Genomic DNA, 24,816 nt, shown 5'->3' on the forward strand with positions numbered 1-24,816 from the left:
TCTTCTCTATCAATTATTATATTTTGTCTGCGTATGCACATGAGAATATGAGATCACTTGGAAACTACCTAACGACTAACTATTTCTTATTTTAAAAAAAAAACATTTGTGGAAAAAGATCATAACCAAACAAAAACTGAAAAGAGAAGGAAGTTGCACGCTTCTACCATCAGTCTCATGGATTGTACTTTATGCAGAGTGTAGGGTCCATAAAGAAATAGACAGCACAACTAGTGTACCAGTAGATGCTAAAAAGAGTCTGAAGTGTATATACATTGTTATCCAACTATCTTAAAAGAAAAGGTTTTCAAATTGAACAGCAAAGTTATACTATTTATTTAACCAGTAGTCTGAATGTAATTCGATAGCGCCTAGTCACGTATCCGACCAGTACTCGGAATATGCTAATATTATTGTAGAATCGCTATCTAATGAACTTTGGCAAGAGAAACAAAACAAAAAAAAACCTAAAAATTACGAATTTGCTGATTGCTCGTGATTGATGTCATTTTTTTTTTTGTGTGTGTGTGTAAGTGATGTTAGGAGTTTTTAGTCTCCTAAGACAAATGTTATAGGATAGTGATGAATGTCGAACCAGTTCTGAGGGACTCAAAGCAGTGAGAATGCAAGTATTTGCCTAATCTAAGTGCAGCCAGCGATTTGATGATTTCTAAACTAATGATTAATGCTAATGCAAAACAGTAAATGAAATGACTTTTAAACTATTTCTAAAGGAGAACTCATGGGTATAGGAACTTGACTTCGGGTGATCAGGATTCGAACTAAGGATGAACAATAAACGATCAAACAAACAACCTTAAGCCTAGACACAATTCTAAGCAAGCTCTATGTCTAGATGAATGCTCATTTGCTAACACATCTCAAACATCAAGTGTCCTTGGTTGAATAACATGCAAGCAATCAGTCACAACAGGTCTATTAGCTATCTTAGCATCTTTAACAACAAATGTCTTTGGCAAAGTACACTAAAAGCCTAGGAGAGTTAACTCAGGCATTTCATCGAACACCTGTCGGGTGAGAAACGCCTAGAGATCACCCTTTGAGTGGCCTACTCAAATGATGTATTGAAATCACTCTACTAGCAAGGAGATGACATGATCTACACTAAAACATCATAGAACTAACCTAATCACCCTTAGTCTCCTAACCCATGAATTCAAAAGGTGATTACTCACTAATCTCCATGATTCCTCTTAAACCCATGATGGATTTCAGATTAATCATGTAGAGAAATAGATGAGAGATCACAAGAACAATAACAAACCAAGCCAAAAAAAGATTAATTTCTTGAGAGAGTTTGTGTTCTTCAATAGATCAAAAGATAATCTGCCAAAAGGTGGCTACAACATACTTAAACATTAGGTTTTAGAACAGAAAAACGTGCATACAAATGACTAAAAAGCCCCTGAAAAATGTTTAACTTCGAGATGGAACGGGTGTGGAGCGACCAGGCGGGGTCGCTCCGGGTGGTCGCTGCGGAGAAGACGAGCGAGCAGTCGGGGTCGCTGGCTCGAGGTCGCTCCAAGGGATGAGGCGCAGCGAGCGGGTGGAGTCGCTCCGCATGGTCGCTGCAAAGAAGACGAGCGACTGGCTCGACTCGCTGAGGTGGAGCCGCTCCAGGATGATGAAGACGCAGCGGGTGGTGGGGGTCGCTGGGGTGAGGCCGCTCCAGGTGATGAAGTCGCAGCGACCGACGGGACTCGCTGGGGTGAGGCCGCTGTGGCTTTGGCCGATTCTAAATCAGTCCTTTTGCCTCTTTTGAGTCCCCAATGCATCCCAAATGCTCCATATGGTACTCCAACACCTGATAAAGACTTATGTATGCAAAATGCAACCTAAGCATGTCTAAATCCTAATCTATATGATGCAAATGCTTATGAATAAATGGTTAAAACAATGCAAATATGCAAGACATCAACTCCCCCACACTAGTCCTTTACTTGTCCGCAAGTAAACTTTCAAGGACACAGGAGAAGAGGTTTGAAAGAGGGGACTCATAATCAACAGAAGCTCTTCTTAATTCTCAACCTAACAACCTTGCATAATCATACCAAATAGCAAGAACAAAGATTTCTTCCATCTCTAACTTCTCTAGACCTATCACAGCTCCTTTGATCTCTATACTCATAAATCATGCCTTCACAAACCACAATCCAGTTCTCTCTAACATTCATGAAGCAACTCAATAGACATCTCACACATGGTCAACTGGTCCAAGTCATTTGGTTTGGTTCAAAATGATCTTTTAAGGTGGTTTACTCTCAAAACAAAGTAGCTTTGACATTACACATAATATATCTAAGAAAGGGATCAACTCATGCATACAATGCTCAATCTCCATTGTTCTACCCTTTTCCAAACATACAAGATATTCAATTATTCCTCAATGTCAAACCCAACTCACATCTCTCACCAAAAGATTCCAAGAACATTTTTCACTTCAGGCTCTTTCTTTTTGAAATCAATAAGGGATTTTCACATTTTTTTTTTTTAAACAAATCCCAGCTCCTAACAACTTTGCTAACCCCTTTTTATTCTCTTTTTCGATTTTTCTTTTCTTTTCTTTTTTTTTTTTTTTTTTTTTTATTTGGGGCCAAGACTTTCCTAACAAGAGCTAGATATTTCTACACTTATCCCATGATGACTAAATCAATTAAGCCCAAAGAATCAAACCTTTCATATTCCCAAATCACAATCACAACACTCACCCCCTTCCTATAGCTAGACAATAGAGTGACTAATCTAGCAAGAATGGAGACTAAGCATTGTCGTTCCCAATACTCTCAACATTATGCACATGTAAAGCTTTCTAAAGAGGCCTCACTCAACAAATAATGATGGTTTAAAAAGGAGGTATGGGTTTTGGGAGTGGAGTACCACTTGAGTTTGTCAAGAAGATTGGTAAAAAAAAAAAGATGGGACAACTCAAGTGTGTATATCCATGACTTAGTACACAAGGGACCATATGCAAGAGACATTAAAACAGGAGCTTGCTTCAAAGAGAGAGTATCAACAGTCAAATGAGTTTCAAGAGGAGCGTTCAAGGCGCGAAGTTTACAAGCTTTCCAAAGGATGTTCAAGCTACTTGCCATGATTACAAAGGTCATCAAATTCAGTACTTAGCATGAGCTCTTTAAAAGATTGATGTCCCCCTAATGCATGAATGCAACCAATATGCTTCTAGACTCAATCCTAAAGATGCAAATGATGCAACTAAATGATTCTTTTTGTGTGTTTTCAAAAATTTTAAATTTTTTTTGGTTTTTCTATGCAAATAAGAATGCAAAATGTAATGCATGAGACTCAGAATCATCAAAGCAAACATGATCAAATGCTTGGCACCTCCCCCACACTTAAATCACACAGTCTCTGTGTGAGTGAGGTACCCAATGAAATTCTAAAATGCAAAGAAAAACTGGGATAAGGGAAGTTTCCAGTTACCTGAGACGGGAGCGAGGTGGAAGGATCGCTGCGGGTGATGGCTTCACAGCGACCAGGGAGACCCGCTCCAGCTAACCGCTCCAGAATGAAGCGAGCGACGGGGATCAGCCGCTGCGCCAAGACCGCTTTGTGCTGATGGAGTCACAGCGACCAGGCAGAGCCGCTGTGGCTGGTCGTTGGGCTCTGCTCGTCCTTGTGTCGCTCCTTTTGCCTATTTTGACCTGCACACAACTTCATTTTCCCATTTTTTTATGCAGTAAGATGAAAATAAAAAAACTAATGCAATATATACAAGGATACTCATGGGACTTCCTCCCAAGTGAGCTTGTTTTAAGTCTCTAGCTTGACTTTGCCTTCTTTGGATCAGGCTGGAGTAGGTGCAGAAAGTGGAGTTAACACCCCATCTTCCTCAGGTGGTAGCTCACCAAGGTGATCATCAGCAGGAGGGCCCATTTCTTCAATGATGAAGGCTTGTCCAAACACAGTGGGGTTCCTCATTTTCTTCTTGATGTCAAAGTGGAGGATGTTCTCCTTACCCAAATGGAGGTCAATCTTGCCTTCTTTCACATTCACAATAGCTCCTGCCGTAGCTAAGAATGGCCTTCCAAGAATCAATGGGTCTTGAGCCTCCTCACCCATTTCAAGCACCACAAAATCTGTAGGTATCTCATACCCTCCAATCTTCACAGGGAGGTTCTCTAGGATGCCCACAGGGTATTTCACTGAACGATCAGCCAACACCAAAGAGAGTCTACACTTCTTGTATTGAGTGAAGCCAAGCTTCTTTGCCACAGACAAAGGCATCAAGCTGACACTAGCTCCCAAATCGCAGAGACATTTCTCAAATACCATAGGTCCAAGAGCACAAGGTAGTGTGAAGCATCCTGGATCCTCTAGCTTCTCTGGAGCATCAAGCCTCTGAATGATGGCATTGCACTCATGACTCAGAACCATCATGCCCTCCATCTCCTTCTTCTTAGCAGCTACAGCATCTTTCAGGAACTTGCTGTATTGAGGAATCAGCATGAAAGCATCAATGATGGGCATTGTAACCTGAGCTTCACTCATTTGTTTCTCAAACAAAGCCTTGTACTTCTGTAGCAGCTGCTTCTTGAATCTACCAGGGAATGGAAGCTTGGGTTCATAGGGAGGAGGGACATAAGAGCTTTCACCTACTGGAGCAGCAGATTCACCATCTTTTGTTGGCTTCTTTTCTTCTCCAACCTTTCCTTTACCCTTATCTTTCTCAATCTTCTCCAAGATCTCATCATCTGTCTTTTCATCAACAATGACCACTTCATCATCTAGATTGATGGCTACCTCCTCACCTTGTTTCTTAGCATCCTTGGTGAGGGTTCTAGGAGGTAACTGCTTACCACTCCTGAGTGTGACAGCTTTTGCTTCCTTGGGGTTTTGATCAGATTTTCCAGGTAGAGATCCTGGCTGGCGATTCTGGTGGGTGCTCATGGAAGCAAACTGATTCTCCAAATTCTTGACAGAAGAAGCAAGGTGGGAGAATTTGTTGTTGAGCTCATTGTAGCTTCCATCAATCTTGGAGTGAAGGTTCTTCAGCTCATAGCCCACATGCTTCTCACTTCTAGTCTGAGACTCCAAGATCTGTTTCAGTAATGCATCAGTGCTGCTCTCTTGAGGGGCAGAAGAGCTAGGAGAGGGGCTTTGCTGAGGCTGATAGTTGCTCTGCTGGTTGTTTCTTGGCTGATAACCACTCTGCTGGTTGTTGGAATAGGGCTTCTGTTGGTAGTTGTTGTACTGAAAGTTGGGTTCCTTCTTGTACCAGCTACCATTGCTGTTGATGAAACACAATTCTTCTTGCCCTTCCAAACCATCAACCTCATTGACAGTAGGAGGTATCTCCTGTTGTGGGTTACCAACAAAGTTCACCTGCGCTTGTGTGGCCTTATCAGCAATGAGTGTGTCAATCTTCTCCTGAAGAGCTTTGATCTCATTCCTTGTGTGCTTGTCATCACCTCTACTGCTTCTGTCATGGTCTCCACTGTAGACTGCATCACTCTTAACCATGTTGTCAACCAGAGCCTCTGCTTCTTCCTCAGTTCTCCCCAAAAAGAACCCATTGCTAGCTGTATCCAGTCTGGCTCTATACTTAGGAAGAGCACCTCTGTAGAATGTGCTCAGCAAGCTCTCCTTGGAAAAACCATGGTGTGGGCACTGAGCTTGGTAACCATTGAATCTCTCCCAAGCTTCACTGAATCCTTCCAAGTTCTTCTGTTGGAAGCTGGAGATCTCGTTCCTCAACTTAGCAGTTCTTGAGGTGGAGAAGAATTTCTCCAAGAATGTCTTTTTGCAGTCTTCCCAAGTGGTGATGGAGTCACTTGGTAGAGACTTCTCCCACTGACGTGCCTTATCCCCCAAAGAGAAGGGGAATAGCTTGAGCTTTAAAGCATCCTCTGACACACCATTAGTCTTTGACATACCACAATAGCTGTCAAACTTATCCAAGTGATCAAATGGGTCCTCCACAGCCAGACCATGATACTTGTTGTTCTCTATGCAGTTGAGCAGCCCTGACTTGATCTCAAAGTTGTTAGCAGCCACAGCCGGTGCTCGGATTCCCAGTCTAGGACCGTTGATGTTGGGGCGGTCATAAGTGCCAATGGGGCGAGCTGCTCGCTGTTGTGCCCCTTGGGGTGGAAGATTGTGGACTCCATTGGGGTTCTGAGGATTTTGTTGTTCTTCCATTGCAGCTTCCAGTGTCTGCAGTTGAGCCTGTTGCTCTTCTTCTCTTCTTTTTCTAGCACACTCTCTCTCTAAAGCTCTGATGTCTGCGGCTCTTGGAACAAGGTTTGATGTACCCTTGCTCCTCAAGTTCATACACCTGAAAATCACAAAGAGGTGAAGAAGAGAATCAGTAACTTACAAAAATAAAAATGACTTAGTCTCAAGCAAATGACTAAATCTCAATGTTCAAATCAAACTCAGAATTTGGCAACGGCGCCAATTTGATGTTAGGAGTTTTTAGTCTCCTAAGACAAATGTTGTAGGATAGTGATGAATGTCGAACCAGTTCTGAGGGACTCAAAGCAGTGAGAATGCAAGTATTTGCCTAATCTAAGTGCAGCCAGCGATTTGATGATTTCTAAACTAATGATTAATGCTAATGCAAAACAGTAAATGAAATGACTTTTAAACTATTTCTAAAGGAGAACTCATGGGTATAGGAACTTGACTTCGGGTGATCAGGATTCGAACTAAGGATGAACAATAAACGATCAAACAAACAACCTTAAGCCTAGACACAATTCTAAGCAAGCTCTATGTCTAGATGAATGCTCATTTGCTAACACATCTCAAACATCAAGTGTCCTTGGTTGAATAACATGCAAGCAATCAGTCACAACAGGTCTATTAGCTATCTTAGCATCTTTAACAACAAATGTCTTTGGCAAAGTACACTAAAAGCCTAGGAGAGTTAACTCAGGCATTTCATCGAACACCTGTCGGGTGAGAAACGCCTAGAGATCACCCTTTGAGTGGCCTACTCAAATGATGTATTGAAATCACTCTACTAGCAAGGAGATGACATGATCTACACTAAAACATCATAGAACTAACCTAATCACCCTTAGTCTCCTAACCCATGAATTCAAAAGGTGATTACTCACTAATCTCCATGATTCCTCTTAAACCCATGATGGATTTCAGATTAATCATGTAGAGAAATAGATGAGAGATCACAAGAACAATAACAAACCAAGCCAAAAAGAGATTAATTTCTTGAGAGAGTTTGTGTTCTTCAATAGATCAAAAGATAATCTGCCAAAAGGTGGCTACAACATACTTAAACATTAGGTTTTAGAACAGAAAAACGTGCATACAAATGACTAAAAAGCCCCTGAAAAATGTTTAACTTCGAGATGGAACGGGTGTGGAGCGACCAGGCGGGGTCGCTCCGGGTGGTCGCTGCGGAGAAGACGAGCGAGCAGTCGGGGTCGCTGGCTCGAGGTCGCTCCAAGGGATGAGGCGCAGCGAGCGGGTGGAGTCGCTCCGCATGGTCGCTGCAAAGAAGACGAGCGACTGGCTCGACTCGCTGAGGTGGAGCCGCTCCAGGATGATGAAGACGCAGCGGGTGGTGGGGGTCGCTGGGGTGAGGCCGCTCCAGGTGATGAAGTCGCAGCGACCGACGGGACTCGCTGGGGTGAGGCCGCTGTGGCTTTGGCCGATTCTAAATCAGTCCTTTTGCCTCTTTTGAGTCCCCAATGCATCCCAAATGCTCCATATGGTACTCCAACACCTGATAAAGACTTATGTATGCAAAATGCAACCTAAGCATGTCTAAATCCTAATCTATATGATGCAAATGCTTATGAATGAATGGTTAAAATAATGCAAATATGCAAGACATCAGTAAGTTTAGAGGAAGGAATCTTTTTAAGGTAGGAAAGTTAGGAATGGTGATACTTATTCCACTGAACCTAGAACGAGACCGTCTGTGCTTGGACGTTTCCTTTTAGATCCAGTTTCTTATTGAAAAGCTTAAAATACCAAACTCGTCAGGGCTGATCGATTGATTACTCTCATTACTGGCTGGGCCTATTGCTAAAATATATTGAAACATGGACTTTGGTAGTTTGAAATAGGAGTTCTCCTCTTGGGAATGAGATTTTGGAGGCTGTGTTTATACTTTTTTTTTTGTTTAACCTGGGGGTATCCCAGGCCCAGAAGGCCCAGACTAATCCCCAAGGGGAAGGAATGCCCACGGATAGACGCCCCTCCCAGTTTTTCAAATGGGCCGAAAGCATGGCCCATATCCGTGTGGGTGACAAGAGCGTTGCAAGGTAGTTCCCTCCGGCGTGGATCGAACCCCCTACCTGGGTGCAGGCTGTGTTTATACTTATGACATTAATTACATTTGCTTAAATCTTTTGTCTCAACTCTTAGACTAAAGCTCAAAGATAATCCATCTAAATACACAAGAATGAATTAAAACAGACAAAAAAAAAACATATGGAACACACCGAACTTCAGTTGTGGAATTACTTTCTTCACACGTCAGAACATTGTGTTTTCTGTTTTCTCTTTTCTTTTTGCAATCTCAAATTTCAAATAGACCACTAATTTCCTAGCCGCTATTTAATTCAATAAGTTTGGTTTAGAAGCTAGAAACTGGTGACTATAATACATAATAAAACTACTAGAATCTTATTGTTTGGTTAAATACTCAATCTCCTTCTGTTGTTCATTTGAATGTTGGTTCAACTTCATCTGTTCCAAAGCTCGGACCAAACCCTTGAGTGATCCATCAACACCAGATTCACCATATTTCACCATCAAGTTCTCCGCAACATCAGCCGGTGTCATATTCGTTTCTTCCAGCAAAGTCTCAATCTCACCAAACAAGGGATGTGAATCAAGATTCAGATAGTTCTTAGCAAGAATCTTGAACGCTTCAAATCTGCAATAAGACAACTCTATATGCATATCCATCCTTCCTCTTCTGATCAAAGCTTGGTCAAGTTTTCCCAAATGGTTCGTTGTGAACACAAGTATCCTCTTTTGTCCATAAGCCGACCAAATCCCATCTATAAAGTTCAACAATCCAGAGAGTGTAACTGAATTCTCTTTCTTCTTCTCTCTCTTGATCTCTGCATTGCTCTGATGATCTTCTTTTACTCCCCTCTCTCCCGTGAGGTCCAAGGAACAGTCTATATCCTCAATCACAATGATTGACTTACTACTCGTCGCTAGCAACAGCTTCTTGAGCTCCCAGTTGTTTTCTATGGAAGTTAGCTCAAGATCATAGATACTATAACTCATCAGATTCGCCATAGCTGCTATCATGGTGGACTTGCCTGTCCCTGGAGGTCCATGCAACAAGTAACCCCTCTTCCAAGCTTTCCCAATCTTTTTATAATACTCTTCACCTTCTCTAAACTCTAAAAGATCACTCATAATCTCATCTTTCTTTTTAGGATCCATAGCCATTGTGTCAAACGTTGCTGGATGCTCGAAGTCAATGCTACTCCACAGATGTTTCATCTGCAGCTTCCAGTTGGAACTTGGGTTGTTCATAAAGATCCTGACCGTCTTCTTCTTTTCTTCAATGGACTTGCCTTCTTCCACAACGTAGCTCAAGTAAGCACCAGTCACTACCTCCCAGTTACTTCTATGGAAAGTAAGCCTACACATCTTAACACCGTCCGTGGATTTTAGATCCTCCCACCACATCTTCGCACCTTCATACTCATCCTCAACTTTATCATCGTCACGTTTGAAATCCAAAGACTCTCTCCCCCTCATCTGGCTACCCTTGAGATTCTTCACTTGAGGGTTAACTTGCGCGCCAAGGTAGGTCTTGATGGCAGAGTAAGCGTAGTTGTATCTGTACTCCTCGATTTCTCTGAACCTGATCTGAGCGTAAGGTGAGAAGTAGGCAAGAGTCTTGTCGGCGCACTTCTTGAAAAAGGGTAACCGGTGGATTGCGTTGACGAGGAGTTGTTGGATCGTGACCTTGAGCTGTCCAGGGAAGTATCTTCTTAGGGTTTCGATGATGAAGAGTAGACCTGCAATGTTTGATCCTATTGTGGTTAGGTTGTCTCCCAACAGTGGCTTCACGATGGATCCCATCAAGATTTCGATTAGGTTTCTTTTGCTTTTCTTTTTCTGAAGAAGAAGAAGCTTCTGATCTTTTATCACACCGGTTTGACTCATGATTGCGTTGTGTGTGTCTCTCTCTCGCTCGCTCCCTCTCTGCCTTATGTTTTTTTTTCACTTCGTGAGCGTATCAATTGTGATATTGTTGTATTCATAATCTTATTTCAAAGTTCTCTTATTAAGAAGTTAATAAATTATCTTTTTATGGTAAAAATATATATACTTACTTATTTAAAAAAGGAAAAAAAATCGTTTTCTATTGTAGAAGTTTTTTCAAGTTTTCTCCACATGTTGTATTCATGTCCTCGAGTCATGTGTACGAATTTGACTGAAATAATTCAAGGATATTTTTGATATGAATTCGAACGTTTTTTTTTAAGATCAAACTTAACGTCATGCATATCGGGACCCATCTGATATTGACCAATCTCTGGCTAAAGCTGGTTGGCATTGTAAATTGTACAAGGAATTCAAATATATATATATTCGTTTGCTTTTTTTCGGTAGATCATTTTTTTTTTGAAATCAGATTACTGGAATTTTACTGGATCAAATTAAATCACACTAACATTACTGACAAAAAAACAGCCAAATCTGTAAGATCTGTTTATTTCTTATGAAAAAAAATATTTGTCTCTCTTGGAGATAGCCAACAGAGGAAATTGTGAACATGCCAAAACTAAAAAAACTAAAAGAAAAAGCAAAAAGAGTACTTTGTTGTCAGGCTCAGACGATAAATATACAGTTCTTTGTGGCAGGACTGACAAGATGGTTGCTTGGGTAGCAAGTTAGCATATTTTCATCTCTGCAGATTCGGCCGTAGAGAATCTCTTTGTCATATAATCAAACGGACGACGGTTTACCTGAACAAGTATATGTTTCCATAGTAAATAAACAAAAAAGGTTTAACTAGTGGATATTACACAAACTAGAACTACTATTAACTTCTTGAAGACTCTTGGTTTTAACCACCAAGGATTGAATGATTATAATTGCATGGAATACAACTTTGAGGTAATCGCTAATTAATCTTCTAGAAGTAGCCAGGACAAAACTGGTTTGGTTCCCTTCCCACACCCTAGCTTCGAGAGTCCAATAGCATTTTCATGACTTAAGCAAATAAACCAAAAAGAAATGCGATATGGTCCCACTGTTTTTCATGTGTTATATTGGATAAATAAGATTTTGATAGAATAAATGGTAGAAAATAATGTTTAATTAAAAAGTATTTTAGATAAGTGTTAAATATTATATACCTTTTTCTAATTTATAGTTTTTATTTTTAAATTTTTTTTAGTATTGAATTTTTTTTTTTTGAAACACTTTTTAGTATTGAATCAAATCACCCATTTTGATGAACTTGACCAGATATTAGACTGATTTTTCCAGTTTAATTTAAATATGACTATTGTTCACAAACCTAAATCGAACAGAGGAACGAGACACGTCTCGACGGGCTAGTCTGGTCCAGTCCAATAGACTTATATAAAAAAAATATTTTTTTATCAAAGAATTTTTTTTGTTAAAAATGTTGTTTTAATAAATCGAAAAAAATTACTAACCAGTGCGGGTTTCATTGGACCGATGGTTAATATCCACGGTACAGTTTTGAAAAGCGATATTGTCTTTATTATGTAATTTTTCCGAAGTATTTTTTTGTTTTACTATTTCCAAAGAAACAACATTTAGAAAAATAAAAATCATGTGATTGATGCTTTATTGCGATTTGTTTTTTGAAGAAAAAAAAAATTCTTTGAAAACCACATTAGTACTTTCACCATTCAAATGCCTCAGTCAAATTCGTACTCAAGAGTCAAGACCATGAAAACTACATGAAGAAAAATAGGAGTATTACACATTATAGAGCATGTCAGTGTTGCTTTAAAAGGAGTTTAGTGACAAAGTCTCAAGAGAAACCAAAAAAAAAAGAAAAAAAGAAAGCAAAGAGAAACACAAAGATGCGTGAGGCCGGAGGAGTATGGGGGTTCACAGGCTCGAGCATGACAAGCCTTATGTTCTTCTGGGCGATGTACAACCAGTTTTTCCCTTACCAACTCCTAGCCCTGATTATGAAATACGTATACAAGTTGATGGGATGGGTTTCCACATCTGTTCACATCAAGTTGATGGGATGGGTCGACAAGGGCGAAGCTTACAACTCCATACGCAACTACTTGTCCTCCAAGTCAACGGCTCGTGCGAATAGACTCAAGGCTAACGAAAAGAGAGGCGGGAAATCTCTGGTGCTCAGTTTGGACGATCACGAATCTGTCGAAGATGTGTTTAACGGCGTTAAGGTGACATGGTCTTCGAATGTGACCAGCAAGCGTGAGGATCAAGCTAACGCAGGCGGTTCTGAGGAGAGAAGGTACTTCACTCTTAGCTTCCATACGAGGCACAGAGAGATGATCATTGAGAGGTATCTTGAGTACGTTTTGAGTGAAGGGAGAAAGATTGAGATCAAGAAGAGAGAGAGGAAGCTTTACACTAACAACACGAGTCTTTATGCGAGGGAAGACAAATGGTGTGGTGTTCCTTTTCATCACCCAGCTACGTTCGAGACTTTGGCTATGGATCAGGAGAAGAAAGAAGGGATCAAGAAGGATCTGATGAAGTTTGGCAAAGGGAAAGATTATTACAAGAAGGTTGGGAAGCCGTGGAAGAGAGGTTATCTCTTGTTTGGTCCTCCTGGGACAGGGAAGTCTACAATGATCTCTGCTATGGCGAATTTTTTGGAGTATGATGTGTATGACCTTGAGCTAACCACCGTGAAGGACAACTCTGACTTGAAGAAGCTCTTGCTTGATACAAAAGATAAGTCTATCATTGTGATTGAAGATATTGACTGCTCCCTTGGTGTAGCGGGGCAGAAGAGGAAGAAGATGAAGAGGGTAAGAATATATCATATGTCACGGCGCTTTATGAAGAAAGAGAACGGAGTAGGGTTACCTTGTCAGGGCTACTAAACGCCATTGATGGGTTATGGTCAGCTTCTAGTGATGAGAAGATTATGGTGTTTACTACAAACTTTGTGGAGAATCTTGATCCGGCTTTGATAAGGAGAGGAAGGATGGATAACCATATTGAGATGTCTTATTGTAGGTTTGAGGCTTTTAAGGTTTTGGCTAAGAACTACTTGGAGATTGAGTCTCATGACTTGTATGGAGAGATTGAGAGATTGGTGGAGGAGATAGATATGTCTCCTGCTGATGTTGCTGAGAATCTGATGCCTAAGTCTGATGAAGAAGATGCTGAGATTTGTCTTAAGCGTTTGCTCAAGTCTTTGGAGGAAGAGAGGGAGAACTCGAGGAAGCTAGCTGTTGAAGAGGAGAAGAAGAAAGCAGAGTGGGAAGCGAGGAGGAAGAAGAAGGCAGATCAAGAAGAGAAGAAGAAGACGGCAGATCAAGAAGATAATTAGTTAGTTTACTTCTACAACAAGAAAACTTTGAAAGAAGGATCGTTTGCTTTTGTAAGATCACTAATCATGTTTTAAGTATCCAGTTTAACGAGTATTTTTAAGACTAATCATGTGTTAATGCTTTCACTAGTATCTTAGTATTTTAAGGTTGATGAATCTTTGTGTTGCTTGCGTTTCAGGAAACTCTCTCTTGAGACTGTCTAAGTTGTGCTCTGTTTTGATTTCTTTGCTTCTTAAGCATGAACTTTTTTTTTATTACACTCCTGTCACAACTTCTACTATCTCAGAAAGCCCACTGCGTTTAATGTTATTTTGATGATAAAAATGTTAACATATTTTGTTCACATGTATCATTGGTTACATTATGAAGATATGAGCTTGAAGGTAGTAGGTGTGTCGACCAATCTGATTTTTGAGCAGTGAGTGTTAACCAATTCTGAACTAAGCACAATAAAGTAGTAATGTAAAAGTTTTGTTGCTATTGAGAACAAGTTTTTCTGCTGAGCATTCATACAATTTCTTAATCATTAACTCTCTGTTTATTACACTCATGAGTCCTCTCACAACTTATAGGGTCTCAGAAAGGCCATTACTTTTAATGTTATTTTGATAATGAAGATGTTAGCATATTATAATGAAACTTCTTGTAATATTGGGGGAGAGTAGAAATTTGGTTCCGTATTCAACATATTTTGTTCACATGTGAACCGTATTCAACAATTTTGGGTCCGTATTCAACATATTTTGTTCAAAATATTATAAATATATCATATTATAATTTTGTTGCTATTGAGAAAAAGCTTTTTATGGATCCGGGTTCGAATTCCGAAAGTAAAATTTTAAATCTGGGTTCTTTCAGTGTCTGGTGATCCAGACGTACTCCAGCCGATAACGTAGACTGTCACGGACACTCGCCGTTAATCTAGATCCACCTCGGTGGATGCCAAGATACACGAGTTATTCAAAAAAAAAAAAGAGAAAAAGCTTTTGTGCTGAGCATTCCTAAAATTTCTTATATACAAAAAGATTTTTCTATATCAACCATCAAGGTATTAGTTAGCATTACCTCACGCTGAGGTCTATGCATTGATTCATAAATCTTTTTTTTCTTTTGGTGGTAAAATCAAGTGTCATCAAAGTATTATCTGTTTTCACTATTTGTATACTTCACACTTTGCAACAAGGGTATTTGTTTTCTATATTATGTCATTCACGATGTTTTTAGTCTTTACATGGGCTTGGGCACACCAGTGTCTAGTACTAGATATGATTTGTATATTTATGCAAATACAGTACATTTTAATTTCTAATTTTTAGTTGATGACAAAAAAAATTATAATTTAAGAAAAATAAAAGTTATTTATTGGTTTAACCAGTATTTCAACCGGTAACTGGGTTTTCGGTTTTAATGATTTTTTTGCAGGTTTTATTGGATTTTTAAATATTAGTTTTTCTCAAAACACAAACCGGATTTATTTTGGGTTTATCGGTTCAACCACGGCCTGGGTCTGGTTTCAAAACAGTGAATATGAGATTTTGATTTTCAGGTCGATTCAGAGTCGAGTTTTTTGAGTACAAATATTCATGACTAATTGTGATAGATAACTACTAAAAAAATATAACATGTTGTTAATTTTAAGAATAAACTAGACTTTGATCCGCGCGCCCGCGCGGGTATTCATTTTCGGTTTGCAATTTTATGATTTCTATTGAAAGTTATGTAACTGTGATATTAAAAAGATATTAAATGGTGATATAAAAAGTTTAAATCATGAATTACATCAGTTATTTATATCTAAATTGTTGAAACTGATGTTTATTAAGTTATATAGTTTGTCCGTGGTAGTTTGTAAATTATATATTCTTTATGTTTTATAATAAGTGTCATTCTAACTTTTTTTGTTACACAAAAAGTGTTCTTTTACAATTCCTATGCAAATTATACTAATTTTCAGCTGAAAATTAATTGCAAACTATATTAATTTTATAAATAATTTTATTTATCTCAAATACTATTGGCCAAAAAGGTGATCATAATAACAATTTACATATATTTCTATCACTTTCTTAATATGTGTGAAAAATGTCAAAGTGACAGTTATTTAGAAATGGAGGGAGTAATCAATAAGAACAAATATTTTATATATATTTATATTCATTCATTTGTATGGATCAATTTTTATGTATATTTAAAAGTTTATGTTAAATTATTAACATTATTTAGTTATAGATCAAATATAGTTGGACAGATTATATGAATATGAGAAAACTTGATTTAATTTTTTATTTTAAATATGGTAATGTTTTATTTATCTAAACAGATTGTTTATAGTTAGAGCATTACATATTATTAATGAATGGGCTTTTAACTTATTGGTTTAAACACTAAAATAAGAATAACAATGGCCCAATTAGATGTTTAACTACTTTACGCAGGAAAAAACAGTTACACGATGACAAAAAAATACATCGACAATCAAACGGAAAAGAGTCTAGGGTTTGAAAGGATGTATCCGGCAAGTTCCATGGAGAGTTCATACGATTTCAATGTTATTTTGGATCGAGAAGGTGTAGTCAATGGATTAATCGACACAATCAAGGTACCAATTGCTTTGTATCTGAAACTTGTAAAATTGTCTCAATCTATCCTCTGTTTGAAATTAACAAAACATCTTATGCTAGACAGGTTAATGAAACGTCTTATGCTACACATCTATCCTCTGTTCTTCCGCCTGTGGGTCCTTTGGTACTTCTCCTCCGCTTTGTCCGCAAGTCAGAACCACAGACACAAAGTTCGATACCAATGGGGCTGAAACGCAGCCTAATGGTTTGATTGCATATGTAAGAAATGGAGACATAGAAGAATAAAAAGTAGACATTCAATACATCAACTGAAGAAACGTCTTATGCTACTATGGTGATCTTTCTGGAAAGAGGCTTTGGTTTTAACTGTGATCGATAGAGAGATGAGAGCAGATCAATAACGATCAAAGGAGAAGAAGCCGACATGTAACTGTAATGGAGCAGAGGATGAAATTTTTCAAATGTTTGATATGAAACTGTAAAGGAGGTAAGATGGCTGATAGAGTTCAGTATAAAGAGAGTTTGATATTAATTTTGACTTACACTATTTAGTAAATATTTTAATTTACCAGTTCTGGAACTGTTTTTAGTAATCAAAAGGAAGAGCGTGTTAGGAAGTTCGACTATTGCCTTTCCTTGTGAGTTTTATTTCTCTATTATCACTACTTGAATTGCTCTGTTACCACTACTTGATTGAATTTTTGAAGTGAAAACCATTTACATAATTGTTTGTAGTATGGAAAAGTAAAATCTGATAACACTTTTCTTTTCCGGAAAGAGGCTTGGGTTTTAATTGTGTTCAACATTTTCTGTTAACTTAAACTCTGTATATGGTGTGCAGTTAATACAGCTCTAGGTTTTCGATTCTGCACTTTGAAGCTGCCAACAGATCATTTCAAACCCCACAAGGTTAGTAAATTGCTGCTGAAGTTGAGCTAACACATTAGCTAATAGAATGATCATGAGATTAATGTAGAACAACTAATATTGTTCTTGCTTCGGTCAATTGTTATAGTTACTTTTTTCTCCACAAAAGGTTGATATGACGATTCATAATGGTAGTCTATTTGGATGATTGTGTTGTGCCAACTAAAACATCAAAATAAAAACCTTTGAAGTAATAAAACAAATGAAACTGTTTGCTTATTTTTTTTAAAAACAGACCATTCTCTGCATTTACAAAGTCAAAACAAATATTAGACACATACTAATAAAAAAGCGTACTTGAGTTGAAAGTGTCTTTTAAAAAGACAATACCATCTTTGTTTTGTCCTTTTGTAGCTGCTTTAGATGTTTTTTTAACACTTCGATCATGTTCAGAAGTGTTAAGATCAACATCATCTGATTCGTTATCTGAATCATTAGTATCTAGAGAACTACAATCAAATTCCAATTCACCTTCTGCATCAATATTTCCTGCAAAACAATTACACATGAAGTTTAGATAAAAATATAAGTCTATAAGTGACAGATTAAAAATAAGAATTTTTAAAATAGTGATAAAACACCTCTAAAATCAGTTTCTGAAAAAAAAAAAAACTGTAACATCTTCTATATCTTAATTTAAAACTTACATGTTCATCAGCTAGAACCTTTTGAAGTGTCTCTCCACTGAATGTGGTGTTTTATTGCCATGAATATTAATGTATAATTATACAACTTGACATATTTAATATAATTACCAAAATTATATTAAATTAATATTAATTACATATGCAATTACAAAAGAATACAAACATAAAAATTAAATTAACACATGTACAGTTGTACAGAATCTAGTATGTGATTAAAATATAACCATTCTTGAAGTAAATGTATATGCAAGTAAAAATAAAAAAATAACACGTGTATAGTTGGGCGGTCAAGATCTAGTTCCTTTAAATATAAATTCATGAAGTTGACAAAAAGATAAGAACTGAAATCATCAAGCATAGGAACATAAATCTACTTGAAAAAGATTCAGGATTTTGGAAGAGGATTATGAGTTGTTGCTCACCGAGCAATCATTGCCAGAGAAATGACTGTCAAAATCTTGACAGTAACCATTCAAATTCCAGCAGCCCAACACGGAAGAGGAGCATGTATAACAAGAGGATCACCTGTAATAGGATGATCCAAAGACAAACTCTCAGCATGAAGCTCATGACCCTCGAATGTTCTCCCTCTCCACTTATACATCCCATGATACTTAACATCTCCTCTAATCGGAATCCCAAGATACTGACAATGTAACCTAATCTGATGCGTCCTACCACTTTGTGGGAACGCCCTCACCACAACAACATCGTCTCCGTCTCCGACACAACTCAATTCTGGTTCGCCCCCCTCGACAACAATTATACTTTCTGATTCAGAAGGTTGGGGGTTTTCACCGTTTATCGATACAACTTCAAATGTTGTCTCCATATCTCTAACAAATGATCCTCCAGGTAAGACCTTACCAACGTCCAAGGCAGCGTAAACGCGCCAAGCTCCGTGTTTGGAGCGTCCATGGCCAGACTTAATCGTGATCTTGCTCCAGTTTGGGGATGGTGCGATGGAGAGAGCAATGTAGGATTTGCGAATCTTATGTTCTGTGAAGGCTTTAACGAGTTTAGCGGCTACTTTATGGGACTTAGTAATGAGCATAACGCCGCTAGTGTCACGGTCTAATCTATTCGCAAGATGAAACTCATTCAATGAAGAATCTGACAAAATTAAAAAAAAAAAACAGATCAATTATGGAATAGAGATTGATTCAGATAATTTTTCCACAAGATGTACTCACCAAGGATGATGTTAGGAGCAGAGGAAAGAACAGATTCGCAGTAGACACCTTTGGGCTTGTTTACGGCCATGAGCCATTCGTCTTGGTATAACACATGGTCTGTTGTGAGATTGAAAAGAGTGGATTTTGAGGAAGCTTCGATGGCTCTTTTGAGTTCGATGTCTTTGGAGATGGGAGGGGGCGGAGCGGAGATAGGTTTAGGGTAATCCAGATCCGTTATGGGGAGATCGTGGGGAGCTTCCATGGCTTTGATGTGGAGTTGGCGAAATAGGGTGTTTTGTTTAGCTGAGAGGAGGTTTCGAACGAGAAGAGGAGGAGAAGCAGTAGACATCGAATGTGTATCTTGTTGGTTTCTTTAGGTTTTTTTTTTTGTGTGTATTCTGTTTCCAATTTTTGGTTAAAACTCGGTTTTGTTCGGTGTGGTTTCTAAATATCAAAATTGTAGTAAACTTCAGTTGGTTAAATATCGGTTCAAGTATGATTCTGTTCGGCTTGGGAACTTTGGTTGCGGAACGGCACCGTTTCCATTGAGCACAGAAGCTGTGCTTGTTGCTTCGACAACTTGTGACGGACTTACGGTGGAACGAATCATAGCTGCGCTAATCAATGGCCGATTTTAGACATCGAAAACGAGAGTGATTGGAAGAGCCATGCTGCAGAAGCAATTGCGCTGTCCATTCAAGTCATCAAGAGAGACGATTACAAGTTTTAGAAAAAATTAAATTTTACACTGTGTTCGAAAGGCCACTACATACTATAATGAAACTTCTTGTAATATTGGGGGAGAGTAGAAATTTGGGTCCGTATTCAACATATTTTGTTCACATGCAGTTTTCATTGATTCTTAACTCTCTTTTTTTTTATTTCTTTCGTTTGGTGGTAAATTCAAGTGTCATCAAAGTATGATCTGTTTTCACTACTTGTATACTTCACACTTTGCAACAAGGGTATTTGTTTCCTGTATTATGTCATTCATGATGTTTTTAGTATTTAAGTGGTTATGTTTAGAGAGGTAGATCTTACATAGGCTTGGGCACACCAAGGGTCTAGTTTTTTTTTTTTTGTCATCAAGTGTCTAGTATTGTACTCTTTCCATACTTGAAAATGATGTTTTAAATTGTTTATACATCTGATCAAAATAAAATTGTTCATACATATTTTAAATTAAATATTTACTGTTGTCTATTAATTTTTATTTTACCTATAATTAGTTTAAGTTTTTTGTTGTTTTTCAATCAAATATGCATTTAAATATATGTTTTAGTTGTAGAATACTAGCACATTAACTAAATATAGAACATTAATCTTGTAAATACACGAATAAACAAAATACACATTTGATCAAAAAAAAAAATACATTATCCCTCACTTATTTTCCTCCTATCTTCTTAGTTGGTACCATTACTCTCATCAAGGTCGCCGTTTACTTCTCAGCTCTTATCTTTCTCCTTCTTCTCTTCTTCCTCTGTTTTCTTCTTCTTCTCTTCTTCCTCTTTCTTCTTCTTCTCTTCTTCCTCTTTCTTCTTCTTCTCCTCTGCTTCCTCTTTCTTCTTTCTCCTTCTCTCTTCCCTCTCCGCTTTACTCTTCTCTTCTTCCTCAGCCACCTTCTTTGCCTTCTCCTTCTCCTCCTCCAAAGTCTTCACCAAACGCTTGATACGAACATCCGCAACGTCCTCATCAGACTTGGGCATCAAAGTCTCCGCAACATCAGCAGGCGACACGTCGGTCTCCTCAAGCAGCCTCTCGATCTCTCCATACAGCTCATGCGTCTCAATCTCCAAGTAGTTCTTAGCCAAAATCTTAAACGCTTCAAACCTACAGTAAGACATCTCAATGTGGTTATCCATCCTCCCTCTCCTTATCAACGCAGGATCAAGCTTGTCCACAAAGTTGGTTGTGAATATAATAATCTTCTCGTCGCTACAAGCCGACCATAACCCATCGATGGAGTTTAGTAGCCCTGAGAGAGTAACTTTACTCTGTTTCTCACCTTCCATTTTCTTGAATATAATAATCTTCTCGTCACTACAAGCCTCTCTTCCACGGCTTCCCAACCTTCTTGTAATAATCTTTCCCTTTACTAAACTTTATCAGATCCTTCTTGATCCTCTCTTTCTTCTCTGGATCCATAGCTAAAGTCTCGAACGTAGCGGGATGATGAAAAGGAACGTTACTCCACTTCCCTGGCCTCCAAGCGTACTACTCAGAGCTGGAGTTATTAGTGAAAAGCTTCCTCTCTCTTTCCTCAACCCAATCTCTCTCCCTTCTCTCAAAACCTTAGTTATATAACTCTCGATGATCATCCCTCTGTGTCTTCTATGGAAAGTGAGAGTAAAGGTAGTTGCGTATCGCTTCGTAGTTGTCGCTTCTTTTAAGACCTTCGTCTGTGTACTCGGCGAACTTGATGTGGACGTACTGAGAGACCCATCCGATTATCTTGTATGCGTATTTCTCTATGTAGATCCGGAGATGGGGAGGGACGTACTGTGAGTATATCGCCCATATGAACATGAAGCTCGTCACTGTCGTGCCGGTTATTCCCCATATTGCTGTGGTATCAAGCATGTTTTTCTTTTGGTTTCTTGCGTCTTAATACCAGTTGCTTGTATCGCAAGAGAGAGAGAGATTTGTGAGTCTACTCTTTTTTTTATTAACTCTCTTGAATTTGCAAGTTTGCTCTGGTTTGGTTTCATTGCTCCATTTGACTCTATTTATAATATTGTCGAGGAAGATGCCACGAAATATCTGATTAATTTTACCGAAAACTAATGCATATGTAAAAATTAGGGGTTTGCCGGCGCTACGCGCCGGATTTTTTAATATTATATATTTATTTTGATATTCATTATATGTGTTTTATAAATTTAGAAAATTTTATTCATGATATCGTAGACAATACACTATCCCCTAGTCTATATTTGAGAAGTGATTTGCCACATGTCTTCTCTACAATCGTTTTCACAAAATGATTGTGACGTGGCTATTAAGATTGATGACATGTCATATGGTTAAATATGACATGGACAAATACATTTAATGCTATTATATATTTTTGGAAATCTTTTTAGAATATGGCAATAACTCATATATTACATTTAATATTGATTTATATTTTTGGTAAACTTTGTAGAATATGGTAATAACTCATAAATCATCACTAAAATAAATATATTCAAATATGATATTTTGAATTTCGAAATATTATATAATTTTACTTTTATAATAATAAAATTTTATTATCTAAAATTTTCTAAATTTTCTAAATTAATAAAAAAATAAATCGTAATATCATTAGTTTCTTTTAGATATCTACAAATTATATAAATATTATTTAGTTTTAAATTTTGATAACTATACAATTTTATATGATTTTTAGTAATTTTGTACAAGTTGATTTAATAATTTAACCAAATGAAATAAATAATTTTTTTATCTAAGATTTTAACTTTATATATACATATATATTCTTAAATATAATTTAAAATAAAAAAATATATTTTCTCTTAATTTTATGCTTAATTAATGATATTTATATTAATTATTAGTCAAAATAATAAAATATATAATATTAATAAATCACATTTTAAAATATAAAATTTAACTTTTAAAAAATTCATCACTACACATGGTGCATGAAAACACCTAGATTAATAATTGTGACATAGCTACTAAAATTGATGATATGTCTTATAGATTAATATGACATGAACAATTATATTTAATGTTAATTTATATTTTTTGATAAAAATTTTAAAATATGGTAATAACTCATATATTATATTTATTATCGATTTATATTTTTGGACTTTTTAAAAATACGGCAATAACGCATAAATCATCATTAAAATAAATATATTCAATTATAGTATTTCAAATTTTGAAATATCATTTAAATTAAAAATATTTCAAAAATATATACATATTTTTAGAAAATTATAAAATTAAATCATAAAATCAAATTAAATCTTAAAATCATTAGTTTCTTATATACATTTACAGATTTTATAAATATAGTTTAATTTTAATTTTTGACAATTCTGAAATTTTACATATTTATTTAATATACTTAATTTAAATAAATAGATAGAAAAATCTACCTAAGATTATAATTTTAAATATATACATGCACATTCTTAAATATAATTCAAAATAAACAAAATTGGTTTTATCTTAATTTTAATGTTCAGTTAAATCAAATTTATATTAAAATATTGATAAGAAAAAGAAAATTTATAATATTAATAAAAAATAAATATAATTTATATTTATCTTTTAAAAAATATTTTAAAATTCTTTTACTGCACATGGTGCAGGAAAACACCTAGTTTATCAAAGATATGAAGGTATATTAATTTGATTTTCCTGTCAGCATAATTGATTTTAAGATGATTGCAAAAGAAATTGAAGTCTAAATATATACATGTTAATTTGCTAAATTACATAAGAGTATTTTGTTTTTACTTTTTGTATGAAATATGTTACATTTGAAAGACTTTTTGTAATAATTAGATACTAGATTTTGACCCGCACACCCGTGCGGGTGTATATTTCAGAAATATATTGCTATTTATTTTTCATGTCAATATCAAAACTCGATAAAAAATTCAAATCTGAAAAATCGAACCGATCACGATCCAAAAAAATAATACCAAACCCTAACCAAAATTGATTAATATCTAAACTATCAAAATTTTAATATTTAGACAACCGAAACCATAACCAATTCGGACCAAAGTATTTTGGATATTTGTTCTGTATCCGAAAAAGATTTATATACTTATATATATATATATATATTAATTATTTTTAGTTTTAATGTATATAAAAATATCCAAAATATATATGATATTTTTAGGTTGGTTTACATACTTGAAAATATATAAAAATAGTCAAATATAAATATCTAACATAGTGGAAGTACACTCAAAACAGCAAAAATATTTAAAATAATTTTTGATTTTTGATCCAAAATTTAAACTAAACCAATTTATATGTTAAGTTTAGGTATTCTGACATATGTTATTCAAATTTATATACAATATATTGTTTTATTTATAGATTTTAAGAAATTCAAAATATATAGTGAATTTTAAAAAATAATTTAAATGGATTATCTGAACCCGAACTGAATCCGCAAAGATCCGAATGTAATTCAAACTGAAATTTAAAAATATATGAATGGGACTGAAATTTTTGATTCCAGAAATCCAAAACACAGATCTGAAACGAACCCGAATGGATATCTGAACGCCCAACCCTAGTGATAATTCGAACTGAAATTTAGAAATATATGAACGGGGTTGAAATCTTTGACCACTAACGAAATGGATATTTGAACGCCCAGCCCTAGTCACTATTATGTATCCTATATATGTCATCATATAATTAATTGTATTGGTCCATCAAGTTTAATGTCAAATATAAAAACTATAATTTAAGTTAGTATATGAAATTAATCTTTTTGTTGAATTTTTCCTATATATATTGAAAACATTTTTTAATAATGGTTATTGATTGTTTTCATTGTTTTTAATTTATAAAATCATTATAAATTTCTAAACCATTAGTAATTACTGTGTTTTATAAATGATTAAGTGGATCGTTATTGATGACAATTTTGTATCTATATATCAACCCAAATGTTAATCTATTTGTGCAAGTATTACATTGTATATATAAAATATTTTGTAATGTAAATGCTATTATTAAAATTAAAAATACAAATGCGGTGACTCACTAACATTTGACAGGTGTTTTTTTAATGTCATGTGTATAATATATAAGATATAAAACTACAATGCACAGGATATTAAACGTATATTTTAAGTTTTTGGTAAGTGATGTCAGAAAAAAAAGTTTGGTAAGTAAATCATCCAGCCAAATCTGGTTAGATAATAATAGTAATTTAGATTAATTATTTGTTTTAAATGCAGTGGCAGTCATTTGTAATATTTGA

The 24,816-nt window shown here is 36.2% G+C and overlaps 3 protein-coding genes, 1 long non-coding RNA gene, 1 other non-coding gene and 1 pseudogene across 8 annotated transcripts; 3 read left to right on the forward strand and 3 right to left on the reverse strand.

Annotated features, from left to right (window-relative positions):
- Window positions 1-5,632: 5,632 nt before the first annotated feature.
- Window positions 5,633-5,739, forward strand: LOC130512102 (small nucleolar RNA R71). Its single transcript, XR_008945663.1, has one exon. It is a non-coding gene; the product is annotated as a small nucleolar RNA R71 (small nucleolar RNA).
- Window positions 5,740-8,590: 2,851 nt separating this feature from the next.
- LOC108855400 (AAA-ATPase At3g28570, mitochondrial) lies at window positions 8,591-10,255 on the reverse strand. Its single transcript, XM_018629209.2, has one exon. It carries the CDS (start codon window positions 10,147-10,149, stop codon window positions 8,641-8,643), a length of 1,509 nt encoding a protein of 502 aa, XP_018484711.2. The 5' UTR covers window positions 10,150-10,255; the 3' UTR covers window positions 8,591-8,640.
- A 1,772-nt stretch (window positions 10,256-12,027) lies between these two features.
- On the forward strand, window positions 12,028-13,510 carry LOC108850318 (AAA-ATPase At3g28540-like). Its single transcript, XM_018623874.2, is given in 2 exon segments — window positions 12,028-12,960; window positions 12,963-13,510. Coding segments are annotated over 2 exon segments (1,458 nt in total). The 5' UTR covers window positions 12,028-12,050.
- A 2,463-nt stretch (window positions 13,511-15,973) lies between these two features.
- On the forward strand, window positions 15,974-17,239 carry LOC130512005 (uncharacterized). Of its 2 annotated transcripts, none has more exons than XR_008945532.1 (4): window positions 15,974-16,110; window positions 16,197-16,580; window positions 16,666-16,731; window positions 16,935-17,239. It is a non-coding gene; the product is annotated as an uncharacterized LOC130512005 (long non-coding RNA). The 2 variants fall into 2 exon arrangements; XR_008945533.1 differs by having other exon boundaries at window positions 16,684-16,731.
- Window positions 17,197-19,239, reverse strand: LOC108853555 (RNA pseudouridine synthase 1-like). 3 transcript variants are annotated; one of them, XR_008945531.1, is made up of 3 exons: window positions 18,861-19,236; window positions 18,090-18,780; window positions 17,197-17,509 (listed from the first exon to the last, which is right to left on the reverse strand). XR_008945531.1 is itself a non-coding variant. In XM_018626966.2 (3 exons), the coding sequence occupies exons 1-3, from the start codon at window positions 19,189-19,191 to the stop codon at window positions 17,301-17,303; spliced, it is 1,128 nt and encodes a 375-aa protein (XP_018482468.2). In that variant the 5' UTR covers window positions 19,192-19,239; the 3' UTR covers window positions 17,197-17,300. The 3 variants fall into 3 exon arrangements, 2 of the variants coding, with proteins under 2 accessions (XP_018482468.2, XP_056866032.1); XM_018626966.2 differs by having other exon boundaries at window positions 18,193-18,780; window positions 18,861-19,239; XM_057010052.1 differs by lacking the exon at window positions 17,197-17,509 and having other exon boundaries at window positions 17,772-18,780.
- A 965-nt stretch (window positions 19,240-20,204) lies between these two features.
- LOC108850323 (AAA-ATPase At3g28510-like) lies at window positions 20,205-21,632 on the reverse strand (annotated as a pseudogene).
- Between the last annotated feature and the right edge of the window lie 3,184 nt (window positions 21,633-24,816).

This window comes from Raphanus sativus, chromosome 4, assembly GCF_000801105.2.
Source record: "Raphanus sativus cultivar WK10039 chromosome 4, ASM80110v3, whole genome shotgun sequence".
NCBI classification, from domain to species: Eukaryota; Viridiplantae; Streptophyta; class Magnoliopsida; order Brassicales; family Brassicaceae; genus Raphanus; species Raphanus sativus.

Bases quoted from the DNA above. Each gene is read 5' to 3' on its own strand.
- LOC108853555 (XM_018626966.2), bottom strand. From the start codon at position 19,191: ATGTCTACTGCTTCTCCTCCTCTTCTCGTTCGAAACCTCCTCTCAGCT. The intron at 18,781-18,860 runs GTGAGTACATCT...TAATTTTGTCAG, and splicing joins TGCTCCTAACATCATCCTTG to ATTCTTCATTGAATGAGTTT. The intron at 17,510-18,192 runs GTGATCCTCTTG...ATTGTTTTGCAG, and splicing joins TTTGGATCATCCTATTACAG to GAAATATTGATGCAGAAGGT.
- LOC108855400 (XM_018629209.2), bottom strand. From the start codon at position 10,149: ATGAGTCAAACCGGTGTGATAAAAGATCAGAAGCTTCTTCTTCTTCAG.